The sequence below is a fragment of the Meles meles genome, chromosome 7 (assembly GCF_922984935.1).
Source record: "Meles meles chromosome 7, mMelMel3.1 paternal haplotype, whole genome shotgun sequence".
NCBI lineage: Eukaryota > Metazoa > Chordata > Mammalia > Carnivora > Mustelidae > Meles > Meles meles.
The window spans coordinates 45,475,549-45,496,694 of record NC_060072.1 but is presented as its reverse complement, the minus strand read 5'-3'; the positions used below and the strand labels follow the sequence as shown (position 1 = coordinate 45,496,694).

The window sequence follows — 21,146 nt, the reverse complement described above, 5'->3', positions numbered from 1 at the left end:
ACTGTACCTGCTTATGCGGCTAGTTAGGCTCTTGCTATCTGATGACTGCCCCTAAGTGTACCTTCCTACTTATCACAAACTCCTAGAGTCCCCATCAGGCTCAAGTCAGGAATCTTCTCTCTGTGCCAGTTGAGCCAATCCAGTGTGTGGACTGATCTGCTCACTTATTTTGGGAGACCTGACTACTCTTGAAGAACTCCAGCATGCAGAAGTGCCTCTGTTTTCAACAGGTGTGTCTCCAAAGGATTGTTCATAAGTTCACGTGTCCCTTCAAGAAAATGACCCCAGATGGGTTACTGCTGTAACCAATTTATTTTATTATATATCTTAGACTTGAGGACATAGCAAGTGGTGAGAAGATATTCATTGAAATGATGAGTACATGACAGTCAACCGTATTATAGGACTGCCAGTGATTTTATTCTTTTTCTTTCTGTAAAGCATACAGAAAGAAACAATAATATTACAAATAATATCCATGTACAATCACCTGCTTTAAAAAAATTAATATTAAAGACAGGTTTGAAAGCCCTTTTGTGACCATCTGCAGTACTGGCAGTATTTGGTCATCTGAAGGACCAAATATGTATTTCTTATATATATTTGATATGTATTCCTCAAATGTATCTGGTGTTCCTACCGGGTTTTTGGCTTAGAGCTTCCAAAACCCTTGGAATTCCCTAAGGGTTTGAATGTCTTTGTTATGTTAATATTGGTATCTTTGTTATGTTAATGAGGTGGCTTTTGGAATCCACCTAAAGATGGGGGCAGATCTGATCTCGCTGTGGACCCAATCAAATGATTAGGGAGTTGGAACTTTTAGTCCTATCCTCTGGCCTCCATCTCCTGGGAGGGGATAAAGGCTGGAGATTGAGGTCAGTTATCAAAGACCAAAGATTTAGTCAGTTTGGTCTGTGTAACAAAGTCTCTGTAAAAACCCCAAGGGATGGAGTTCAGAGAGCCTCCCTGGTAGTGAACAGAAAGACTTTGGGAGAATGGTGCATTCTAAGAGGGAAACTTCACACCCTTTGTCAGTATCTTGCCCTATGCATCACTTCCATTTGGTTGTTCCTGAGTTATATCCTTTTGTAATAAACTGTTAATCTAGTAAATAAAAACATTTTTCTGAGTTATGTGTGCCTCTCTAGCAAATTAATCAAACCAAAGGAGGTGGTTGTGGGAACCTCTGATTCACAGCCAGTCAGTTAGAAATACAGATAACAACCTGGGCTTGTTACTAGCATCTTAAGTGGGGCTGCAGGATGGTCTTGTAGCTCCGAACCCTTAACCTGTGGAATCTGATGCTATCTCCGGGTAGATAGTGGCAGAACTGTGTTGAATTCTCATATTCTCCGATGTCCAGGAATTGCTTGGTGGTGTGGAAATCCTCTCTAACCCTGTGCTGAAATGGAGTCCATGAACCTAAAAGACTGTCCCTCAACCCCTTTCTGCTCTTTCTTCCCTGAAGCAATCATGATTCTGAATTTGGTGTTCATCATTCCTGTACATGTGTTATTGTATGTGCATTTTGCCACTACTATCTGGGTATGTGTGTGCATTTGTGTGAGTGTCCTTTTATAACATATGGAATTAGTCTGCTTATTTTTGAGTATCATATAATAAGGGTCAATTTACACCTTACTTGTTCCCTCAACATTATGTTTTTCAGATTATCCATATTGATTTATATAGGATAAGAATCTAGGGGTACGATTGCTGTGTAGTATTCCTCTATTTTAATTATTTTATAGTTTCTTTCTCCACTATCTTATTAAAAGGCAGTTGATTTTCCCTTTTCATTCTCCTTTTTTTTTTTTAAGATTTTATTTATTTGAGAGAGAGAGAGCATGAGCAGGGGGGCAGGAGGCAGAGGGAGAGGGAGAAGCAGGCTTCCTGCTTAGCAGGGAGCCCAAAGCAGGACTGGAACCCAGGACCCCAGGATTATGACCTAAGCCGAAGGCAGATGCTTAACCTTAACCGACTGAGCCACTCAGTCACCCCTCCTCTTTCACTCTTTAAAAACAATACTGGGGTGCCTGAGTGGCTCAGTTGGTTAAGCGACTGCCTTTGGCTCGGGTCATGATCCTGGAGTCCTGGGATCGAGTCCCGTGTTGGGCTCCCTGCTCGGCAGGGAGTCTGCTTCTCCCGCTGACCTCTCTCCTCTCATGCTCTCTCGCTCTCTCTCAAATAAATAAATGAAATCTTTTAAAAAACAAAACAATATTGTAGCAAACATTCTTGTGCCATTTTTTTCTCAGCATCCCAGGTAGTTCCTCTAGGTTATTGGGAGTTGGAGCTTTTGGGTCAGAGACTGAAAACATTATGTTGTGATTAGGAGCAAGGCACTGGAATCGGGCTCCCTGGGTTTGAATCCTCACTCTGCTACTTTCTAGCTTTCCCAAGAAGCCAGGAGCAGCAGCTACGTACAGCCCTTGTGAACACACACCCTACCCAACTCCTGGCATCACGCGGTCATCTTGGCTTAGGTCCCTTTGGCTCCGGTGGATCCTGCTGGAGCCCGTCTCCCGCGGACTGTGACTTCACACGCATTGACTGCTTTGCATTTCTGTACCATTTCTGATCCATGAAGTTTATTTTCAAGCCTGGAGATATTTTTTAGTTTTCCCTTTTAATATTTTATTTATCACTCCTATGTGTTTGGAGCCGAGGGAGTACATCAAAGCATGAACTTATTGTGTCACCTTAAGCAGAAGTTGATAATACCTCTGCAGCCTTTTAAAATAAGCACACATCTTAGTATCATCTAATCATAGATTTTTGGAGCTGGAAGGGATTTTAGAGATAATGAAGGCCAATAACCTTATTTTATAGGTGAGGGAATTGTGGTCTCGAGAAATTAAGTGATTTACTGAGGTCATATATCTAGTTAATGGTGGAGGGCAGGACCAGCACCAAAGCCTGCGGACTCCCTCAGTAGTCCTTTTGCCAGTTTCCACCATTGCAGTCTTGTCTCTAAGCTGTATTTGCATGCAACGTTTTATTTTTAACAGAACGCAAAAAATACAGGAGCATCTCTGCAATTAGAAAAATGACACATCACACTTTTAAACTGATGTTTTCTCTCAAAAAAATTTGAGGTAAAAGAAAGAGTATAGTATTCACTGCCTTGGGCTGAATATATTTTCATTAGAAGGCACAATGCCTTCTGACTCTGTAGATTTCTGCTGCATTTGGTTTCCTTGACTTCCTGAAACTTATTAGGATGGGCCCATCAATAATGGTGCCGATACTTGCAGCCTCCTCCAACACTGGGTCTGAAAATGAACGGTGATGAATGGATATGGCCAGCGTGTACAGTGATAGCCTATATTTCTGCTGTCATGTAGAAATGGCAGGTAGTTTAATTTAGAAAAAAAAAAAAAATTACCGAGAAAGAGCAAATATTCCCTTTCATTAGGATTTCTGGACTTTTCTAGGATATGAATTTAGAATCCAATATGTCTGTTAAAGCCTTTGGAATTGTTTTATTCTATTTCTAGATCTCTTAGCTGTGCCCAAGCATCCGTACGCTGCTATGGAGAACTGGGGACTAAGTATTTTTGTGGAGCAAAGAATACTGCTGGATCCCAGTGTTTCATCTATTTCTTATTTACTGGATGTCACCATGGTCATTGTTCATGAGATATGTCACCAGGTAGGAGAAAAAAGATCAGGTGTAAGTATGATTGCAAACTATTGAGAATGCAGAATGATTTCAGATACTTAGATTAGGAACTACATTATTACCCTCCCAATTAAGTTTTAATTAGGTAGAGAGCGCTGTGCCGTTCTTTTTGGAGGGTATATCATTTTTCTCAGCTGACGGCGCAAACAAAAGCAAACACACTGATGATATTGAATAAGCAACTGTCATTCAGTGTAGTTGAGGAGTGAGAGGGAACTGCCACCCACCAGCCTCTGCTGAGACCCTGTCCGGTCCTGGGTCCTTGTCAACCTTGCTTTATTTCCTTGTGATTATTGGCGTGTATGTATGGTAAGTGCAGCGATGGCAGTGATTTATTGCGTTGCTGCAAGATGCAGCTGAGTTTTGTGTACGTGTCAAAATGTGCTTTTGCTGAAATCAATTTGTTATTCCCTTTTTCCCATCACATAGACACTTAGGAAGTCTTTCACTAACTCAGCCATAGACTCTTTGTTCTCTAGTGATTGATATTTTTTTGTCTTGGCATGTTTAGAAATTCATATGTAAATTAGCCAACTTTGTAGTGAAGCAAAGATAAAATTAATTTCATTTTGATTTTATGCACTTTCTTACAACGAGTGGAAGGTATTACAGAGATTTCGCAATGCTTATTTGAATCTTGATTCTGGTTTAAAAAAAAAAAAAAAGACAAAACTGAAAATAAATGTTCATGCTAATGGAAAGCAGTATCTCTCCTGGTGGGTATGGGTGGTTTTAAATTAAACCACTGAAAATCTCATTGTGATACTGTATGGCTTCTATGTGTTAGGAACCCAGAACCTTTTTTAAAAGATGGAAAAACTCAAGAAGGAATTATGTGGAAAATGCTGTCAGCAAAAGAAAGTGAAGTGCTGAATGCTAATACATGAACACTGACTTAATGATAAATTGGTTCAGGCCATGCAGCCATTTCCCTCAATGCCAACCTCCTGCAAGTACACCTGTACGATGCTTCTATCTGTCCTGCTGGCCAGGTCAGGCATGTGTCCCTTGCCTCAGATATGTAAGGGGATCCATTGCACAGGTAATCAGGGTTCCTCCACCATGCTAAAGAGGATGCTTTCCAATGAAACACAGTAATTCTTGGAGGCATAAGCAGCTTCCTTTTTGCAGATTCCTAGAAACAGTTTACTTATATAGTCTGTTGAAATAAGAGCACATTGATGATGTTATCTTTGTTCCTAGAACTGTATTTTATTTGTCCCATATTCCATGTTACTTTCTTGTTATAACTTATTGGTGCTAAGCTACTTACCAGGAGAAGATGGACCAGAGGCTGGGAAAAACAGAATTTCCATTCTCATTACCAAGTTTTCTGCATGACCCTCTCTCTCACCTATGCATTGTCATGATTTTCAAGACAGGCTCTCAGTTTAAAGGAGAAACATGCATTTTTGATTAAGAATAAAAATGATTTTAAATATCATTTATTTTGTGGTCATTAATGTAGAGTTATTGCTTATTTGTTTTTCAGTTTGAGATCCTTTTGAGTAACTGATCCTTTAGTATTGATAGTGAAACCCTCAGTCACCAAGCTCTTTCCTGGAGCTCCTAAAGCTATACCTGACCTGATAACTGTTCTTTTTCTCCTTCAGTTTCTTAAATATCTTGTTCCCACTTTGGCTCTTCACACTAAGTATTGCTTACATCTGCCTGGAATCTTCTTCCCGAGGCTTTCTCCTGACTGGCTCCTTCTTATCGTTAAAGTCTAAGCTCAACTGTCAATGGCTTAGAGAGAGCATTTTTGCTTTGACAATCAAAAGTGGCTCTTCCCCCATTCCTGTCACATTTTATTAGGGTTTGAAATTGTCTTGTTCATCTGCTTATATATTTTTTATTTTGTATCTTACCTCATTCCTCCTGTCTCCACAATAAAGTGTCAGCTGTACAAGAAGGGACATTTCCTAACTTTTCATCATCACACCCAAGGTCCTTAGGATCACTCTAAGCATATAATGTTTTTGTTTTTATTTTTAATGGAAAAAAGAATTTCTTTAACTTTTTGCTGAACTAAGCAAGGATTTCAGAGTGGCGCATCATGAGTTAATTAAAACACCAGTTAACAATGACAGCATTATTGGGACACCTTGGTGGCTCTGTCAGTTAAGTGTCCAATTCTTTGTTTCAACTCAGGTCATGATCTCAGAGTCTTGAGAGCAAACCCTGTGTCCAGCTCCAGGCTGGGCATGGAGCCTGCATAAGATTTGCTGTCTCCTTCTCTGTTTGCTCCTCCCCCCAGTAGCTTTCTTTCTCTCTCTCTCAAAATAAATGAATAAATAAATAAAATAAAAATAAGACATTATTTTTCATGAAGGGATTTTAGAGATTTTTTTGGTCCAGCCCCTTGTTATTACAAGATCATAGAGAGACTGACAGTCCTCAGTTTCTTCAACTAGTCCATGTCTTCTTTGAGTTGTCTGTGCTGTTGGAAGGCAATGCTTCAATACCTCCTGTGATGAGCAGCTCACCACTTGAGGCAATATTCTCCATCTTTGGCCATCTCATTCCATTAGAGGGTCTCCTGTATTTTCAGCAGACATCTACCAACCCTGGTTTCCATCCGTTAGTCCTTATTTGTACCTTGTAGGGCCACAAGACACAAGTCTCTTTGTCTTCTGTGTACTAGGCCTCCAAATATTTGAAAATAGCTATCATCAATTTTTTCTCCTGAGTTTTTTCTTCTCCAGGTTAAATACTCTTTTTGTATTCTTGGTCATTATATTTTTGTTCTACCCTGAATACATTTATCAAAAAACCCCCACAAAAACAAAAACAAAAAACTCATGTCACCAAGTGATTGAACAAATCAGTAGTCTTGCCACAATATATTTTAAGATCATGAATTCCAGTTACGATAGTCATAGTTTAATACATTTAATTTTAGATGAAATAATTCTGGGATAAATTTGATTTGATCTGATGCTCATTCATTTTTCAATTGCAGTGGTTTGGTGACCTTGTGACTCCAGTATGGTGGGAAGATGTGTGGCTGAAGGAAGGTTTTGCTCACTACTTTGAATTTGTTGGCACAGACTACCTCTACCCTGGCTGGAATATGGTAGGTGCACTTTTTTTAGTTGTTTGGACTTCCTAGCGAAAAGTTGGTCTCATATTATATTATCATTATCTTATATAATCATTATATTATGTTATCATTATATTATATTATCATTAGAGCTTATATTTGTATCTTACCTCATTCCTCCTGTCTCCACAATAAAGCTTATATTTCATTAAAGCTTATATTATCATTAGAGCTTGTATTATCTTTAGAGGTGACTGAAAATACCCTCTGGAAAAATCACATGTCCAATAAAGAAAAAGTAACAAAATTTAAATTTACCTTAAATTTGAAGTATTCCAACCTTAATATTTCTTCATTGTGACTAATATTTGCTTATTTATAAAATACATTATAGTTGTAGATATAATTTAGGATCAAATAACTTAGTAAGATGTCATTAACTTCATGAGGAGTTATGCACGTTATACCTGTACTCTAAGAATGTATCTGTCTGGGGTTGCCTGGATGGCTCAGTCATTAAACATCTACCTTGGGCTCAGGTCATGTTCCCAGGGTCTTGGGATTGAGCTCCACACTGGGATCCCTGCTTAACAGGAACCCTGCTTCTCCCTCTCTCACTCCCCCCTTGGGTTCCTTCTCTCGGTGTCTCTACCTGTCAAATAAATAAAACCTTTAAGAAAAAAAGACAGATATATTTTTTTAATAAAAAAAATATATCTGTCTGAACCTGAAGTCGGATTTGTTGTCCTTTAAGCAATGATGGTTCTAGAACATCCTAAAAGAAAAAGTAGAGGGAAGGCATGGTTTTTATGTGTCTTTTAATATAAGGTTTTCATTTTATATATGCTTTCGTTAATCAATAAGTAAATATGTTATTATTAAATGAAACCCGGGATGTATGTTGTTTTGGAACTTGAATTTTAAATTTAATTTAAGTGATACTGTGTAAAAGTTGCCAAATACTAACATTTGTTGGCTTCCAGAAGCTCATATCTCACCTGTGATATAGCATAAACAATAACATATATTTATTTTACATTGCTGTTTTTTGATGTTTAAATTATTTAATAGTGATTATCTAATTATCAGTCATAATTATGAGTATGTTTTGAAGAGTTAAACCGAGGTGAAATATGGAGGTGTCTGTAAGTCATGATATAACTACTTTATCACCAGTTCAGCCAACTTCAGCTGCATAGAAATAATGTGATCTTACAAATCTCACAGAGGAACCATGACAATAGTAATATCATATTGATATGTTTTCATTATGTTCATGCAGTTTTTGTCCTTATTTTGTAAAAGCAACATGGGTCATTTCCTCAAACAATGAGATACTCTTACTTAACCCTCTGTAACTAGGTGCGTCTGCATATATGACACGATTCTAAAAATCTTACTGCTTTATCATGGCAGTGAAAATGTCTTTAAAGAACTTTAAAGAAAAATCACCAATACTGAATACTATTAATTATTTAAAGTATTCTTTTAACAAATGTGAAATTTTAAAACTGGAATGTTTAAAGATATTGAAAATATTCCCCAAGTTCCTCCAAATACCTTTTGATTTTTACATGACTTTTAACCAACTTTGTTTAAAATTTTCATTATGCTGTGGATTTTTACTGATTTATAATTTCATTATGTTTCAATATTAAAAAAATGACCTAAATACAAGTGACGTGCTACTCATATAGGTAAGCTTTTTTTTTTTTTAAAGTTCATTCAGCCATCTATTGTAAAACCCCTTCTAGTGATCATTATGAAAAATACATCTTGGATTAAAAAGTAATCAACAGAGTTATACATGGGCTGAATCCTGACAGCCTTTGTTGGCTCTGGCATGGCAATATATCCCAAGTCTCAATGTCTTTATACTGGATTTTGTCTTTGAATAATTTTTTTGTGCTCTTTCATTATTTTTATCAGTTATGTTATAAATGTAAGCCTTCTGGAGAACATATTTATAAGATGTATTGAAAATGAACATAAATTAAAAATAACCCACCTGGGACTTTGTTTTTAATAGAATACAGACCATGAACTGAAAGTATAAAAACCCTGGTAAGATACAAGATTTTTATTTCCTATAAATCCATATTTCATAATTAAGAAATGAGAATTAATGATGTTATAAATACAGTGATATGGAAGCTCACCTTATTAAACTAATAAATGGAAGAATAAAATCCATTATAGTTAATTAGGCAACAGTGAGGAGGTACAGGTCTTATCATGATGTCTCTTTATGGTCAGATTGTAAAGTTTATAAACACTTTCTGATCTCTGATTGCTTTTGCTTTTTGGTAGCTATATTTAGAATACCTCCTTGTACTAAATTCAAAAAACCTATGAGAAGAAATTATAAACAAATTGCTCCTCTCTATATCATTAATATCTTCTTTGCAAACAAAATTTTAAGAGTAAGTTAGCCCCATAGATAAGAGGATATTAAGTAACTTTCAGGCTATGCCAGCACTATTTTTCATAATGGCATCAGCAGGAGTGGAAGAAATACTAGAAAGAACAAGAGTGACGGCTGCGTCAGCAGTAACTCATACTGTTGTGGTACGTACAAAAGCTTACCTAGGAGGCAGGGCTGGGGCTTCTCTAGAGCTTAGCCTAAAATAGAAAAATCAGAAGTCAGACTCGTTTCAGGAGTAAAGGAATTCAGGAAGCTGACCTCTTTTGTCTCTAATCTCAAAAATAGTGCTTTTATCATTTTTACACACCATGTCTCGAGCCCTAAAGTACAATTTCAATTTGCTACGGTGATTGTTACGAAAACTACCTTCAATGGAATAGCAATAAAGAAGCCCGGAATTACATAATCTTGTCAAGGAAGTCCTTGTTCTGATTTAGGCCAGTATATTTGCTTAGTCTGCTTAATTAGTTAGTAAAATCTTAGATTGTGTGTGTGTGTGTGTGTGTGTGTGTGTGTGTGTGTTCAGAGCCAGTTGCTGATACAGAAATAATCAGTTTTTATATTAGAAACACTCCATGGAATAAAAGCTGTTACGATAGTTTTGTTCCCAACAAACTAATCAAGTTTACCATTTTATAGATATGGGCCTTTACAGGTGCTATGATGGAAGGTCTGGGGAATGGACTGGAAAGAAGAAATTCAGATTCCAGGAAAGGTGTTTCACTGCTCTGACTGTTTCTTATCATTTGAAAAATGGGGGCAATTGTCCTGACTTATCACGCTTGCAGGATTTTTGTGAAGATAAAATAACTTGCAAGGTCTTTGAAATGTATGAGCCTCTATACGAATGTGAATCGGCATCACATACCTGGAAAATAAATGCTCCATTAGAAAGGGGCATTGATTTTATGTATAGATGCCCTAACATTTCCAAGCCCAGTCATCTGTTTTGACACCCTAGATTTATAACAATTATGTAGAGATTACAAAATAATTTTTATAATCCTTGTACCTGGACTCAGTCTCACCAAATCAATTCTTATCTATACTGGCAATGTGGATTCTTCTATAGGAACATAAGCCTTGTATAATATTTCATTCATCAAACAGAAGTGTCAAGATCATCAGAAGCAACTTCTTCAGCTCAGGGCTAAGGATGCATTTCAGGGGCATGTAGTCCTTTTGCTTGACGCTATTTCATCAGAGTTGGCTGTTAGTGACAATGTTATTGGATGGATCAAGTTACAGTATGATAGTGATGGCAGTTGTATTAAATCTCACTATGTTCCCTGGAATGGGAGGAAAAAAAGGGAAGACTCACTCAACATAGTTATTATTCTTCAATAATTCTTGACCATTTTAATGTGAAATAAACTATGATAAAGGACTTTCAGTACAAGAAAAGGATGCATGGTAAAATGCTACTTTGAACTCCTTATTTTATAGGCCTAGTGCTGATGCAGGCCAGATCAGATCTCCTCTGTAGATAGCATACGTTTTCATTATAGTTTGTATCTATATTGTAGGCATGTCCTTTAGTTTCCTGAATATAGCATTATAAAGACGAGCTGCGATAATGAGAATTATTAAACATGAGTGTATGTTCCTTTGTTAAATGAATTGGGATTCTCTGGAACTGCACACGGCAATAACTTTGTATGCTGATAAAGTCTGCAGACTGGGAATTCTCCCTAAAGTTTTATGAGGACACATACCTGGGCATAAAGATAACTACTAATGGAGAATCATGCAACTAAATTTCATTATGCTAAATACTTAAGATAATCTTAAATTGTATTGCCCAAAACCTTGAGAAGTGTTCTCAATTGTCTCTGTCCTGGATAGGGCTGAAATAGTAAAAATGAATTCTGCCATTAAACTTAGTATCATTTTCATGTGCTCCAACAAAAATTGCCTGCCTAAGTTAACAGGCATTGTGATGAAATTATCTTTCCTTTTTAAATTATTTTATTTTAACTCAAAAAGAGGTTGAGAAAATCATTGATGAACTGAAATAGAGTTGATTGAGTTCAATGTTTTTTTCCAGTTTAAATGTAAAGATAAACTGCTTCAGCATTCCAAATAATAATATACACTCTACCAGAGTTGGGTGGAACAGAAAGGTAGAAAGAAAACATCTTGGTTTTGGTTAATGGTTACTGGTTCAGGTCTTTGTTTCTCAATTCCATACTTGACCTAATGTCTGTAGGGGAAAATTCTTTTGTGTTCTTTTAAAAATTACTTAATAGACATTTCAATAATAGTTGGTATATTGATGCTATTGTCTGTACTTCATCAGTATCAAAGTATATTTGCCCAGTATGTCATGGGGTCACAGATAGATCACTTAGAAATTAAATATGTATTTTAGAATATTACTTTACAAATACTGAATACCAAATGAATGTATGTATATATATTCATGATTTTTCATATAGTTGTATTTGTCTATTATGATCAAAATCCACATTATAATATTCTTTCTACTCCTGAGAAGCCAGTAAATTAGATGACCCAATTGTTTTCAACTGGTCAATGATATTTTTTTTTTTTCAAATGACTAACACATATTGGATGTGAAAAATTTAAAGGATTCTTATGACTAGTTCCATGGGGCTATGGTGTTTTTGATCTTCTTCAGTAGCTTGGTGGTGACATTTACATTGAAAGGCTAGAAGGAAGGTGGAAGGAGGGTCTACTTTGGTCTCTTGGGGGACCACAGACTTCAAAATGGATCTCTTCTCCTGCTTTCCCTTTACTCTTCCCTCCTCCCCATTTCTGCAAGCCAGTTCTCTGATGAAGACATAGATTTTTTATTTAAAGAATAGAAAATACTTTTTTTTTTCCTCATTAGAGTGGAACTGGTGAGCTGTAGCTCTCTCTTCTGGGAGGAAGAGTTGCTTTTTCCTTAACATTTGTGATCAGAGCAGTTTGGGGCATTGGTGGACAGTAGGTTTGTAACAAAGAAACAAAGTGCACAGAGGAAGTAAGAGCTGCCATGAGGACAGTAGCCGATGCCCCTGAAGGAAAGAGTCTCGTCCGCCATATCTGAAAATCTGAGTAAACATTGAAGGAGTTCCCAGTGCACTGAGGGTTAGACCAAAGTGTACAAATTGGACTCATCCAAAAAGGACGTCAGTGTTAGGAAGCAGGCCAGAGACTTGGGTTCTAACCATTGCTGGCTGAAGAGACACAAAGAATCTCTAGCAGAAATAGTAGTGAAAACAGGAACTAGGCCAATTATACTAACACGTGACAATACTTCTCACTAAGGCTACTATAATAAAAAATTGTGTTTACATTTTCTCTCATTTCAGGGCTAATTCTGTGCTTTTTACAAAACATGTTAATGATGGGCCAGCAGCCCTGTTAAGGGCATCTCTTCACAAAAGGGATGAAAAAGGCTGAGCAGTCATTTATTAATTGTGAAACTACATTAACAATTTTAGAAGTTTTATGTCACAAATGCATTTTTGAGGATGAAACTACAACTGAAGACAGTGCATTCATACTTTTATTTACACTTGTCATTCTTATTTATAAGAATCAAAATGGTGGCTTCACAATTGTTTGGGAAATGCAAGCTTTTGAAGAGTTTGTTATCAATGTCTGTTAAGTTTTGAAAAATGTAACTCTGCTTCATTTACTGTTTCTAATAGAAGTTATTAGGTACAATCTTTAGGAAGGGAAGAAAAAAAATAGACATAATTCCTTAGTTTTCAAATATTTTCATTTATCCTTTTGTATGTTCCGGTGTGTATCTGGGAGATTTTCTTAGTCACATTACCTCACATTTTCTCCTATGTGAATTTTTAAAATTTAAAACAAAGCTGCAAATGGAAATCTCCTGTATGTTCTTAAAGAATGAATTTTCTTTAAAGCAGTAATTTTCTTCAGAAAGACACTGTTTCAGGTTTTGTATATTTTAAACTTAGAGATAAAAGATAAATGAGCGTTCCCTTTGGAATAAACTATTTCTTCTGAAGACCATGTTCAGGTTTGCATGGTGTCAAGGTGTTTCTACATTAACATAGGAATTTCAAAAGCAACTGATCAATTGACAAGATTAGACACTTCCTAAGAAGAAAATACTTCTGAACCTGGAGCTCAACAATAATGCAAGACCATCCTTTTTCATATCTAGAAATATTGCAAGGAAAATCAACCCATTCATTCCCCTTTCAAGTAAGAGCAATTTGTAAGCAGAATACCTTCCACTTACTAAAACTTGTCAGACAATGCTTGATAAACCAAAAAATTGATAATGCCAAAAATTTATACCAAAATGATGAAATGTTCTGTTAGACATCCTTATTCACAAACACATTATTTATGATAGCAGATTACACCATTGTTAATCTGTATCTCTTACCACTGCTAGTAAAAATGTTTGTCTCCCTATAATATATGTATTGTTCAACGTTTGATAGCATTCAGCTTTTTCCCAGATATGCTAAAAAATTTTGTTTTGCAACGTATGACCAAAACTGAAGGCGGAGGACTAAGAGGACAACCAAAAACTGATTTATTAATTTCCTAATTATTAATCATCCTTAACCAGGCAGCTATATGTTTTGAAAGACATTAGAATACGACTCATTTCTAAGCAAGGAGTGACTGTTTCAGTCCATAACACTTTATGGGACTTTTTTTTCCCTCCTTTTCATCAAGGTTACTTTCACAGTTGAAATGTTACCAGATAAGAATGTGAGAAATGAAAGTAATGAGTTCAAGTGATATGAATTAAAAAAAAAAAAAAAAAAAAAGTTAAAAGGGCATCCTGTGAAGAGAAAGCCAAACAAAAACAAAAACAAAAACCCACAAAGGGTAATTAAGATAGTTTGAGGTTGTTGAAAAATTTGCCTCAGTAATACCTATAGTACTTATTTTTGTTTTCTTAAGATTTTATTTATTTCTTTGAGAGAGGGAGATTGAGAGAGAGCACAAGCTGGGGAGTGGCATAAGGAGAGGGAGAAGAAGACTCCTGCTAAGCAAGGAACCTAACGTGGGGCTTGATCCCAGGACCCTGAAATCATGACCTGAGCCAGAGGCAGATGCTTAACTGACTGTGCCACCCAGGTGTCCCTACCACTAACACTTGTAGTGACGAAGACTTAGGTTGCATTTATTGTGTAGCATTAAACATCATTAAACATCACTGTGAAATAGGGTAAGACATTCTTCTAGGTGTCTTGAGAATACACGTGTTACCATCTTTCCTAACAGTCTGAAGAGTGTGGTAATGGCTAAACCACCACACAGTTCACCACTCAGGCAGTTCTCCTCAACTGCAATTCCAAAAAGATGATTTGTGGTGGAACATGTTTTGGCACTGAGCTCAATAACCTCTGTGAATCTACATTCACAAATGTAGGAAAGCCCCTTTATATGAAACTGATTGTATCTTTGGGTTTTCACCTCACCCTCGGATTGATGAAATTGAACTCTTTACAATGATCAGTGTGCTGTCTTTTGTCATATTTCTGTTATATTTGTCTTAAAAAATTAAGATATGTGGGAATACTTTTATTTGCCTACTTCAGATACACCTGTGCCCAGTTAATTCATTTAATCATTTTTTTCTCCTCTCCAGATATAGTCCAGTGATGCCTTTCTTGAGTGCTGTTAACGATGTACCAGCTCCATAATTTTATGTAAACTACTTTGATGGATTGCTGCTATTTTTTTGCCATTACATTCAGTCATACAATTAATTTATTCTCTTTATTAATTAAGTAAAAGAATTATCAAGCACTTAAAATGAGACCTTTGTTTTGCTAATTTCTGTGGAATAAACCTCATGGTATTATAAGCTTGGAACTGCTCTGTATTAGTTTCTTGTATATACTGTATTCTGTCTTTGGTGTAGTGGTTTCCACTAGTAGGTATGGATAGATTCAGGATCTATCCTCTGTCAGAAGTAACCTCTGTCAGAAGTAGCTTTGTTTACGGAATAGCTCAAAAACACGGTCCGTCACCTCCATCAGACTGCTCATGTTCGTCGATACCTTTGGAAAATAAAATTTAGCACAGTTAGTCTCAGAAGATTAGTCAAATAATGGAACAGTAGAACATTTAACCATCAATAATCATGTTTACATCACATGGCTCAAACATGTTGTCTACTATTTAATCACATTTCTCTGGTTACAGTAGCCATTTCTTTTCCTGTAGATTTTGAGCGTCTTTCTGCTCAGTTACGTTCTGCTTTTGAGTCTTGTTCTTTCTGTAAACTTCACAGATTTTCATGGAAGATAAGTACTTTATGCAGAAGACTTGTCTTCTCTTGATTGTAGTGGTAGGGGTGGTAGTATGTAGGATATTTTTATTTAAATATTCTTTATTTCCCAACTTGTCTGATTAAGTATAAGATTAGGTCAGTTGGTCCTTCAGAGCAGATTTGGCATGAATTACATTCTCTTCATAATTACCTACATGATTGGTCCAATTTGAAGAATCTTAAACATACTACACTATTGAAGATGACTTATTAAAAATAAAAGCTCTTTAAATAAAGCTTTTGCCTTGGTGTTAAGGCCATAAGGAGTTTTTCTTGGAATTTTTGACTTCTTTTGAGAGCTCACAAACCATATCCCTTCCCAGGCCTGAAAATAATTTGGCTTCTCACCACAAAATATTTTTCCATTTGTTGCTAAGCATTTTGTTGGCATTTTTGGACCTTTAATTGACAAAATATTTCCAGAGATCAATCTATATTGACTCATTTTTCACTATTTAACAAACATTTATTGGATACCGATTTTTTTCACTAGTTTCTCTGCCAGAGATGGGGAACACACTGATAAGTGTGAAAATCAAATCCTCACAGATCTCTTTTAGCAGTTTAATTATTTTCATCAGAGTAATGTTACTTTACAGTTTCCTAGAATGAGGTTCAATTCCTTTTTTCTACCTATTCCAAGGATTAAATTTTTGACCCTCAACATTTCCTAGTTGTGTGATCTTGTTTCTTCATCTTCAAAATGTGTATGAAATATTTATGCTGTTTTTTTATCATAGGATAGTTTCAAGAATCAAAAAAAATGTTTTTATGATCATTGTCACCGATATTATTGTTACTCTTATGTACTTAAATGTAATGGTATTACATTTAAGGTCCAAAAATTATCTTCCAGTGGAGAATATTCTGAATCACATATTAAAGATGAGTAATTACCAGAGGGGCGGTGAGTAAGGGGGGGTTGGGTGAAACAGGTGAGGGGAATTAGAGAGTGTGCCTGTGTGATGAGCACAACGTGATGTTTGGAAGTGTTTGATTACTATGTTGTACCCCTGAAGCTAAAATAACAACTGTATGTTAACTGGAATTAACATAAAAGCTCTTAAGAAGGAAAAAAAATAAACTTTTGTGTAGAATCAGAAACAAAACAGAACAAAACAAAAACAAATCCAGCTACACAGAAACCTGTGAGTAGACACAGGCACACCTGTGTGCTAGTACGTTTGCAGTGAGTGATTTGCTTCACATCTGCATCATAGCTTTTGGGGAAATTAGCCGCACAATCTCAGCATTGGCCTCAATGGCTGAAGAAAGTGGCTAAACAACTTTCTAGTCCAGATTAACGTTTGCTGCAATCAAGCAAAAATGATAAATTTGATTTTCCTGACTGTAACTAGACTTAAGAACAGAATTTCCATCTAAGTTCACCTCAATCCTTACTGAGTGTATTAAACAGACTCTTGATTTTCGTAGCATCTCAGCACTAGGTTGGCCCTGTTAGCTGAGCTAGCAGTGGGTCTGGGTCATGCCCATAACTAATCTCTCTGATTATACCAGAAGCAGTGTTTGATGTCCATTGGGTCTTAGTTGAGTTCGAGAATGGTTTCCAATGGAGTGCATACAAACCTTTGCTCTATTATTTCTCCTAATTCTGGTAGACATGGTGTAGTGGTTAAGAGCATGGACTCTAGATCCCAACTGGCCAGGTTCAATCCCCAGTTCTTAGGCAAACTTGAGCAAGTCAGTGAACTTCCTATAAAATGAGGATCACAATAGTATCACTCATTATTAATAATAATGCCATAAAAATTAGTAAGAAAAGAAAGTGCCTTCACAAGATACTTTTAAGTACACCTATTCTATTTCTGAATGATTCTAGAATGCTAATATTTTTGCACTTTATAAATGAATTGCTAGTCCGGATTTTGCATTCTGAATGTTCAAAATTTTCTCTATTAATATTACAATCAATGCATAAATATTCTAGTAGTTTCCTTTGAGAGCTGGGAATAAATATGGAACTTCCTTCTGAGTGGTTAACTTTCTGGGCCATAAGCACCGTGTATGTTTTGCAGTTGTTATGGGTTTAAATTTTCAAATTTGAAAAAAAAATAGTACTTTTTATTTTCACTGAAAATACAGGCTTCTGTAATCTGGCAACAAATGTAAAGTTTTTTTTTTTTAAGACTTTATTTATTTATTTTATAGAGAGAGCAGGAGGAGGGGCAGAGAGAGAGGGAGAGAGAATCTCAAGCACACTGTGCTGAACGTGGAGCCTGATGTGAGACTCAGTCTCATCACCCTCAGATCATGACCTGAGCTGAAACCAAGAGTTGGATGCTTAACTTACTGAGCCTCCTGGGAGCCCCAACAAATGTAAAGTTTTATTAGTCTAGGTTATTTGATGAATTGGCCAGGTATAGCACTAAATATTGATATTAAAGTGCAAAAAATGTTCTAATAAATTTCATTCATCAAGTTACTAAGAATTTTATTACAGATTAAGGTCATTTGAATTATTTTTGATTTCATGAATTAAAATAAAATAAAATGAATTAGCCACTTGGTATCTATGTTAATAACTTCAGGGAGTTGATTAGCTTATCCTTGGAATTCTTCCAGACTGAATGGTATAAGAAAGTTTCTTTAAGAATTTAAACAGAAATTGATTTTGTTTAAGATGGTTAGTCAGAATGCATTTTAAAATATTCTGAATTACATTTTATCAATTAAATATTGTAGTGCCTTCATTAGCTTATGACTAATGTGTCTGCAAAATATTAGTGAGTCCTTGTGATGGATGTGAGGAACAAGTGTGTGGTTATCAAAGAAGATGGGCAAATTTGATTTCATTGAAATGCCTTATCAGCCTGTCAAAAAAATTAAGCATTGAAATAGAGAAAAAGATTCTCACTGCCAGAGTTGAGATAGGATTATTGAAAAAGATGAAGAAGCTATTTTCTGTCAGAAGCTTAAAATCCTCTGGAAAGGATCCTGAAGTGAATGTGGAAGAGCAGGAATTAGTTCCTGTTAACCAGCAAAGGACAGGAAGTAAATCTCCCTTACTAAACAATATGCTTCACCAGGTTAGAGACTTTCTTTTACCCTCATTTCTCAGAATTTAACCTAAAGTATAGCATCTATGAGGTGTTCAATAATAAAATTCCAGTCAAAAGTTAACAAAAAATTATGAAATGAAGGTCAATAGATCACTTATGAAAGATAATAACAGTTTCTGTACCTATATTAGGGACTCATTCATTGACTTAAAAAGGAGATTGAGATTTCAAATATATGCAGCTGCATTGGGTAAGTGTTTGAAGGAAAACTGAGGGAAAGGTGTCAAGAAACCCTAAAAAGTAAAGGGAAGCTAAATGATAATGAACATTTTAAGAGGGTTATATGAAAGCATATGGCATATGGTTATTATTCACAGTGATTTTTTGGGCTGCTAGAATCAGAATGAGCTATGTAATTAGACAACCTGTTCATAATTATTACTGTGATTGGCATTATTTGAAGCACATTCATAATTGTTCCATAAGACCCAGCATTATCATAATTAATGAAAACATGAGTGACTAACTGATGATAACTTCTGCCCTATGAATACAATACTGCTATACCTTTCAGGTTCTTGAGTAAGTCTGCAGAAGGTTCATAATTTAGTTGTATATAATGAAGTACTTTTTGTGTTCCATCTTAGTATTTTCCCTTAGCTGTGCTATATTTTAGATAATATGAGACGTGACATATTCAACTTGTGTGTTACAAACAAAACAAGGCAGCTAAAGGATATAGTCATGGGAGAGACAATTTAACCCACTTTCTCTGTGTTAGTCATGTTTGAGAATATAGCCATTCATAGAAACCTGTACAGGGGGGTTACTTGGGGTTATGAGAGGCTTACAAAGTCATCTGAGATAGGCTTATAGAAATATAATTGCTTTTTTAGTTTATGCATTGAATAAGGCATCTTAGAAATTGTAGCTTGGCAGGGGTTGAGATGTGGTTGATAGTTAAAAGAAATAAGAACATACAGAACTCATTTTAGTTACTTACTGTAAAGCTTGTGTGAAATCCCAGAATAATGGGATATCACTAGAGATTTGCCTGGATTATTGTGTTTATGTATCATTTTCTGCTAAAGGTTATGCAAACAAATATAGTAGTAAAATTTTCAGTACAGTGCTTGTTTCATTGTAGGCGTTAATGGTGATATTTTAAAAATTATTCTTCAATGGCTACTATATATGTGTGTTTACACAAGTTTGATTTTAATATAGATGGAGTGCTTTAACAAACTGCCCATGAAAATGATTATTAACATCTTGGGCATGTGTATTTTAAACATGAGATTTTAAAATGCTAATTTTTAAGATACATTGCTATAGGGAAGCACCATTTATTTTCACTAGCTCTTTAGTTTTATTTCATCCATCCATATGATTTAGTTGTCTATAAAATGTTAACTAATCAGCTAAATAATGACATACTATTTCACAAGTACATTTAGCTAACTTTCAACTGAATAAAATTTGAAATACTTTTGGACATTTTATAACTTTGTAAAAGTAGGACGACAATATAAGACTGCAGAGTAAAATTCTTCTAATATTTTAGGAAACTCGGAATCCAAATAATTTCTAATTTTTACAAGTATGGCATGGTGTTATTTGTTTACAAAGATAGTAATTGCAAAGTTACAGAGATACCATATCAACATAAATAAAACCTGATTAATATTTTTCCTCCATATATTTGCTTCTCTTTCTTGAATTCTTGATTGTATTCCTCTGCTTTAACCTTTGCCATGGTTTGAATAAGTCGCAGAGAACAAGACTGAAAAACCAGGACTATGCCAACAAAACTCTATCACTTGTTCTAGTCTTGCGTAGAAAGGGGCTCAGATTAGTAATGCTTTATGTGGCGTTTTGTTGAAGCTGTGAAATCTTAAAGATCTTTATCTTATGGTAGAATAGATTTCAGGGTGCCTGGGTCGATCAGTGTGTTAGGCCTCTGCCTTCAGCTCAGGTCATGATCTCAGGGTCCTGGGATCAAGTCCCACATCAGGCTCTCTGCTGAGCAGGGAGCCTGCTTCCTCCTCTCTCTCTCTCTCTATCACTCTCTGCCTGCCTCTCTGCCTACTTGTGATCTCTTTCTGTCAAATAAATAAATAAAATCTTAAAAAAAAAAAGAATAGATTTCAGAGGGGTAAAACATAACATATTATATCTTATTTCTTTGTATTGACAGATGAATTGAGATGGAATGGACTCGGTCATCGACGCTGAAAGCATTTCTACCCTTAACCTTCCCTCTATTCTCTATTCCCATAGTACTTTATTTATGCTACTAATACTTCACCCATCAGATGGCACTAATGATTTGCATGCTTCTTACCTGTCTGCCTTATCATAATGGGAGTTGCTTAGGTCCTACCTGTGTGTTTCCCCAGCTTCTAAAGGATGTCACATATACAAAGCAACCTGTAAATATGTATAGAATAAGACTGCATTGTTCAAATATTTAATGTCAGATATTCTTACTGATTTGATTCCATGGATAGAAAAGTACCTTTATCTATATCCAACAAGACATTGTGAACATTACATATTTCAAAAAGACACTGCTTTAAACAAATGAAAATACTGAAAAAGGAAATACTTGTGTCTATTTGGCTATCTGTATATGTATCTACATACATATCTATATACGTCTTTTTCTGTATTTATGTCTAAATCTGCATTTA

At 35.7% G+C, this 21,146-nt stretch overlaps 1 protein-coding gene across 1 annotated transcript in view; it reads left to right on the top strand.

Moving 5' to 3' along the window:
- The window catches only part of TRHDE (thyrotropin releasing hormone degrading enzyme), a 374,398-nt gene that overhangs the window by 196,010 nt on the left and 157,242 nt on the right, over positions 1 to 21,146 (top strand). The window contains exons 4-5 of the mRNA XM_046013805.1: positions 3,501 to 3,655; positions 6,648 to 6,761. Coding sequence (XP_045869761.1) covers positions 3,501 to 3,655; positions 6,648 to 6,761 — 269 coding nt within the window. The remainder of the gene's footprint in view (positions 1 to 3,500; positions 3,656 to 6,647; positions 6,762 to 21,146) is intronic.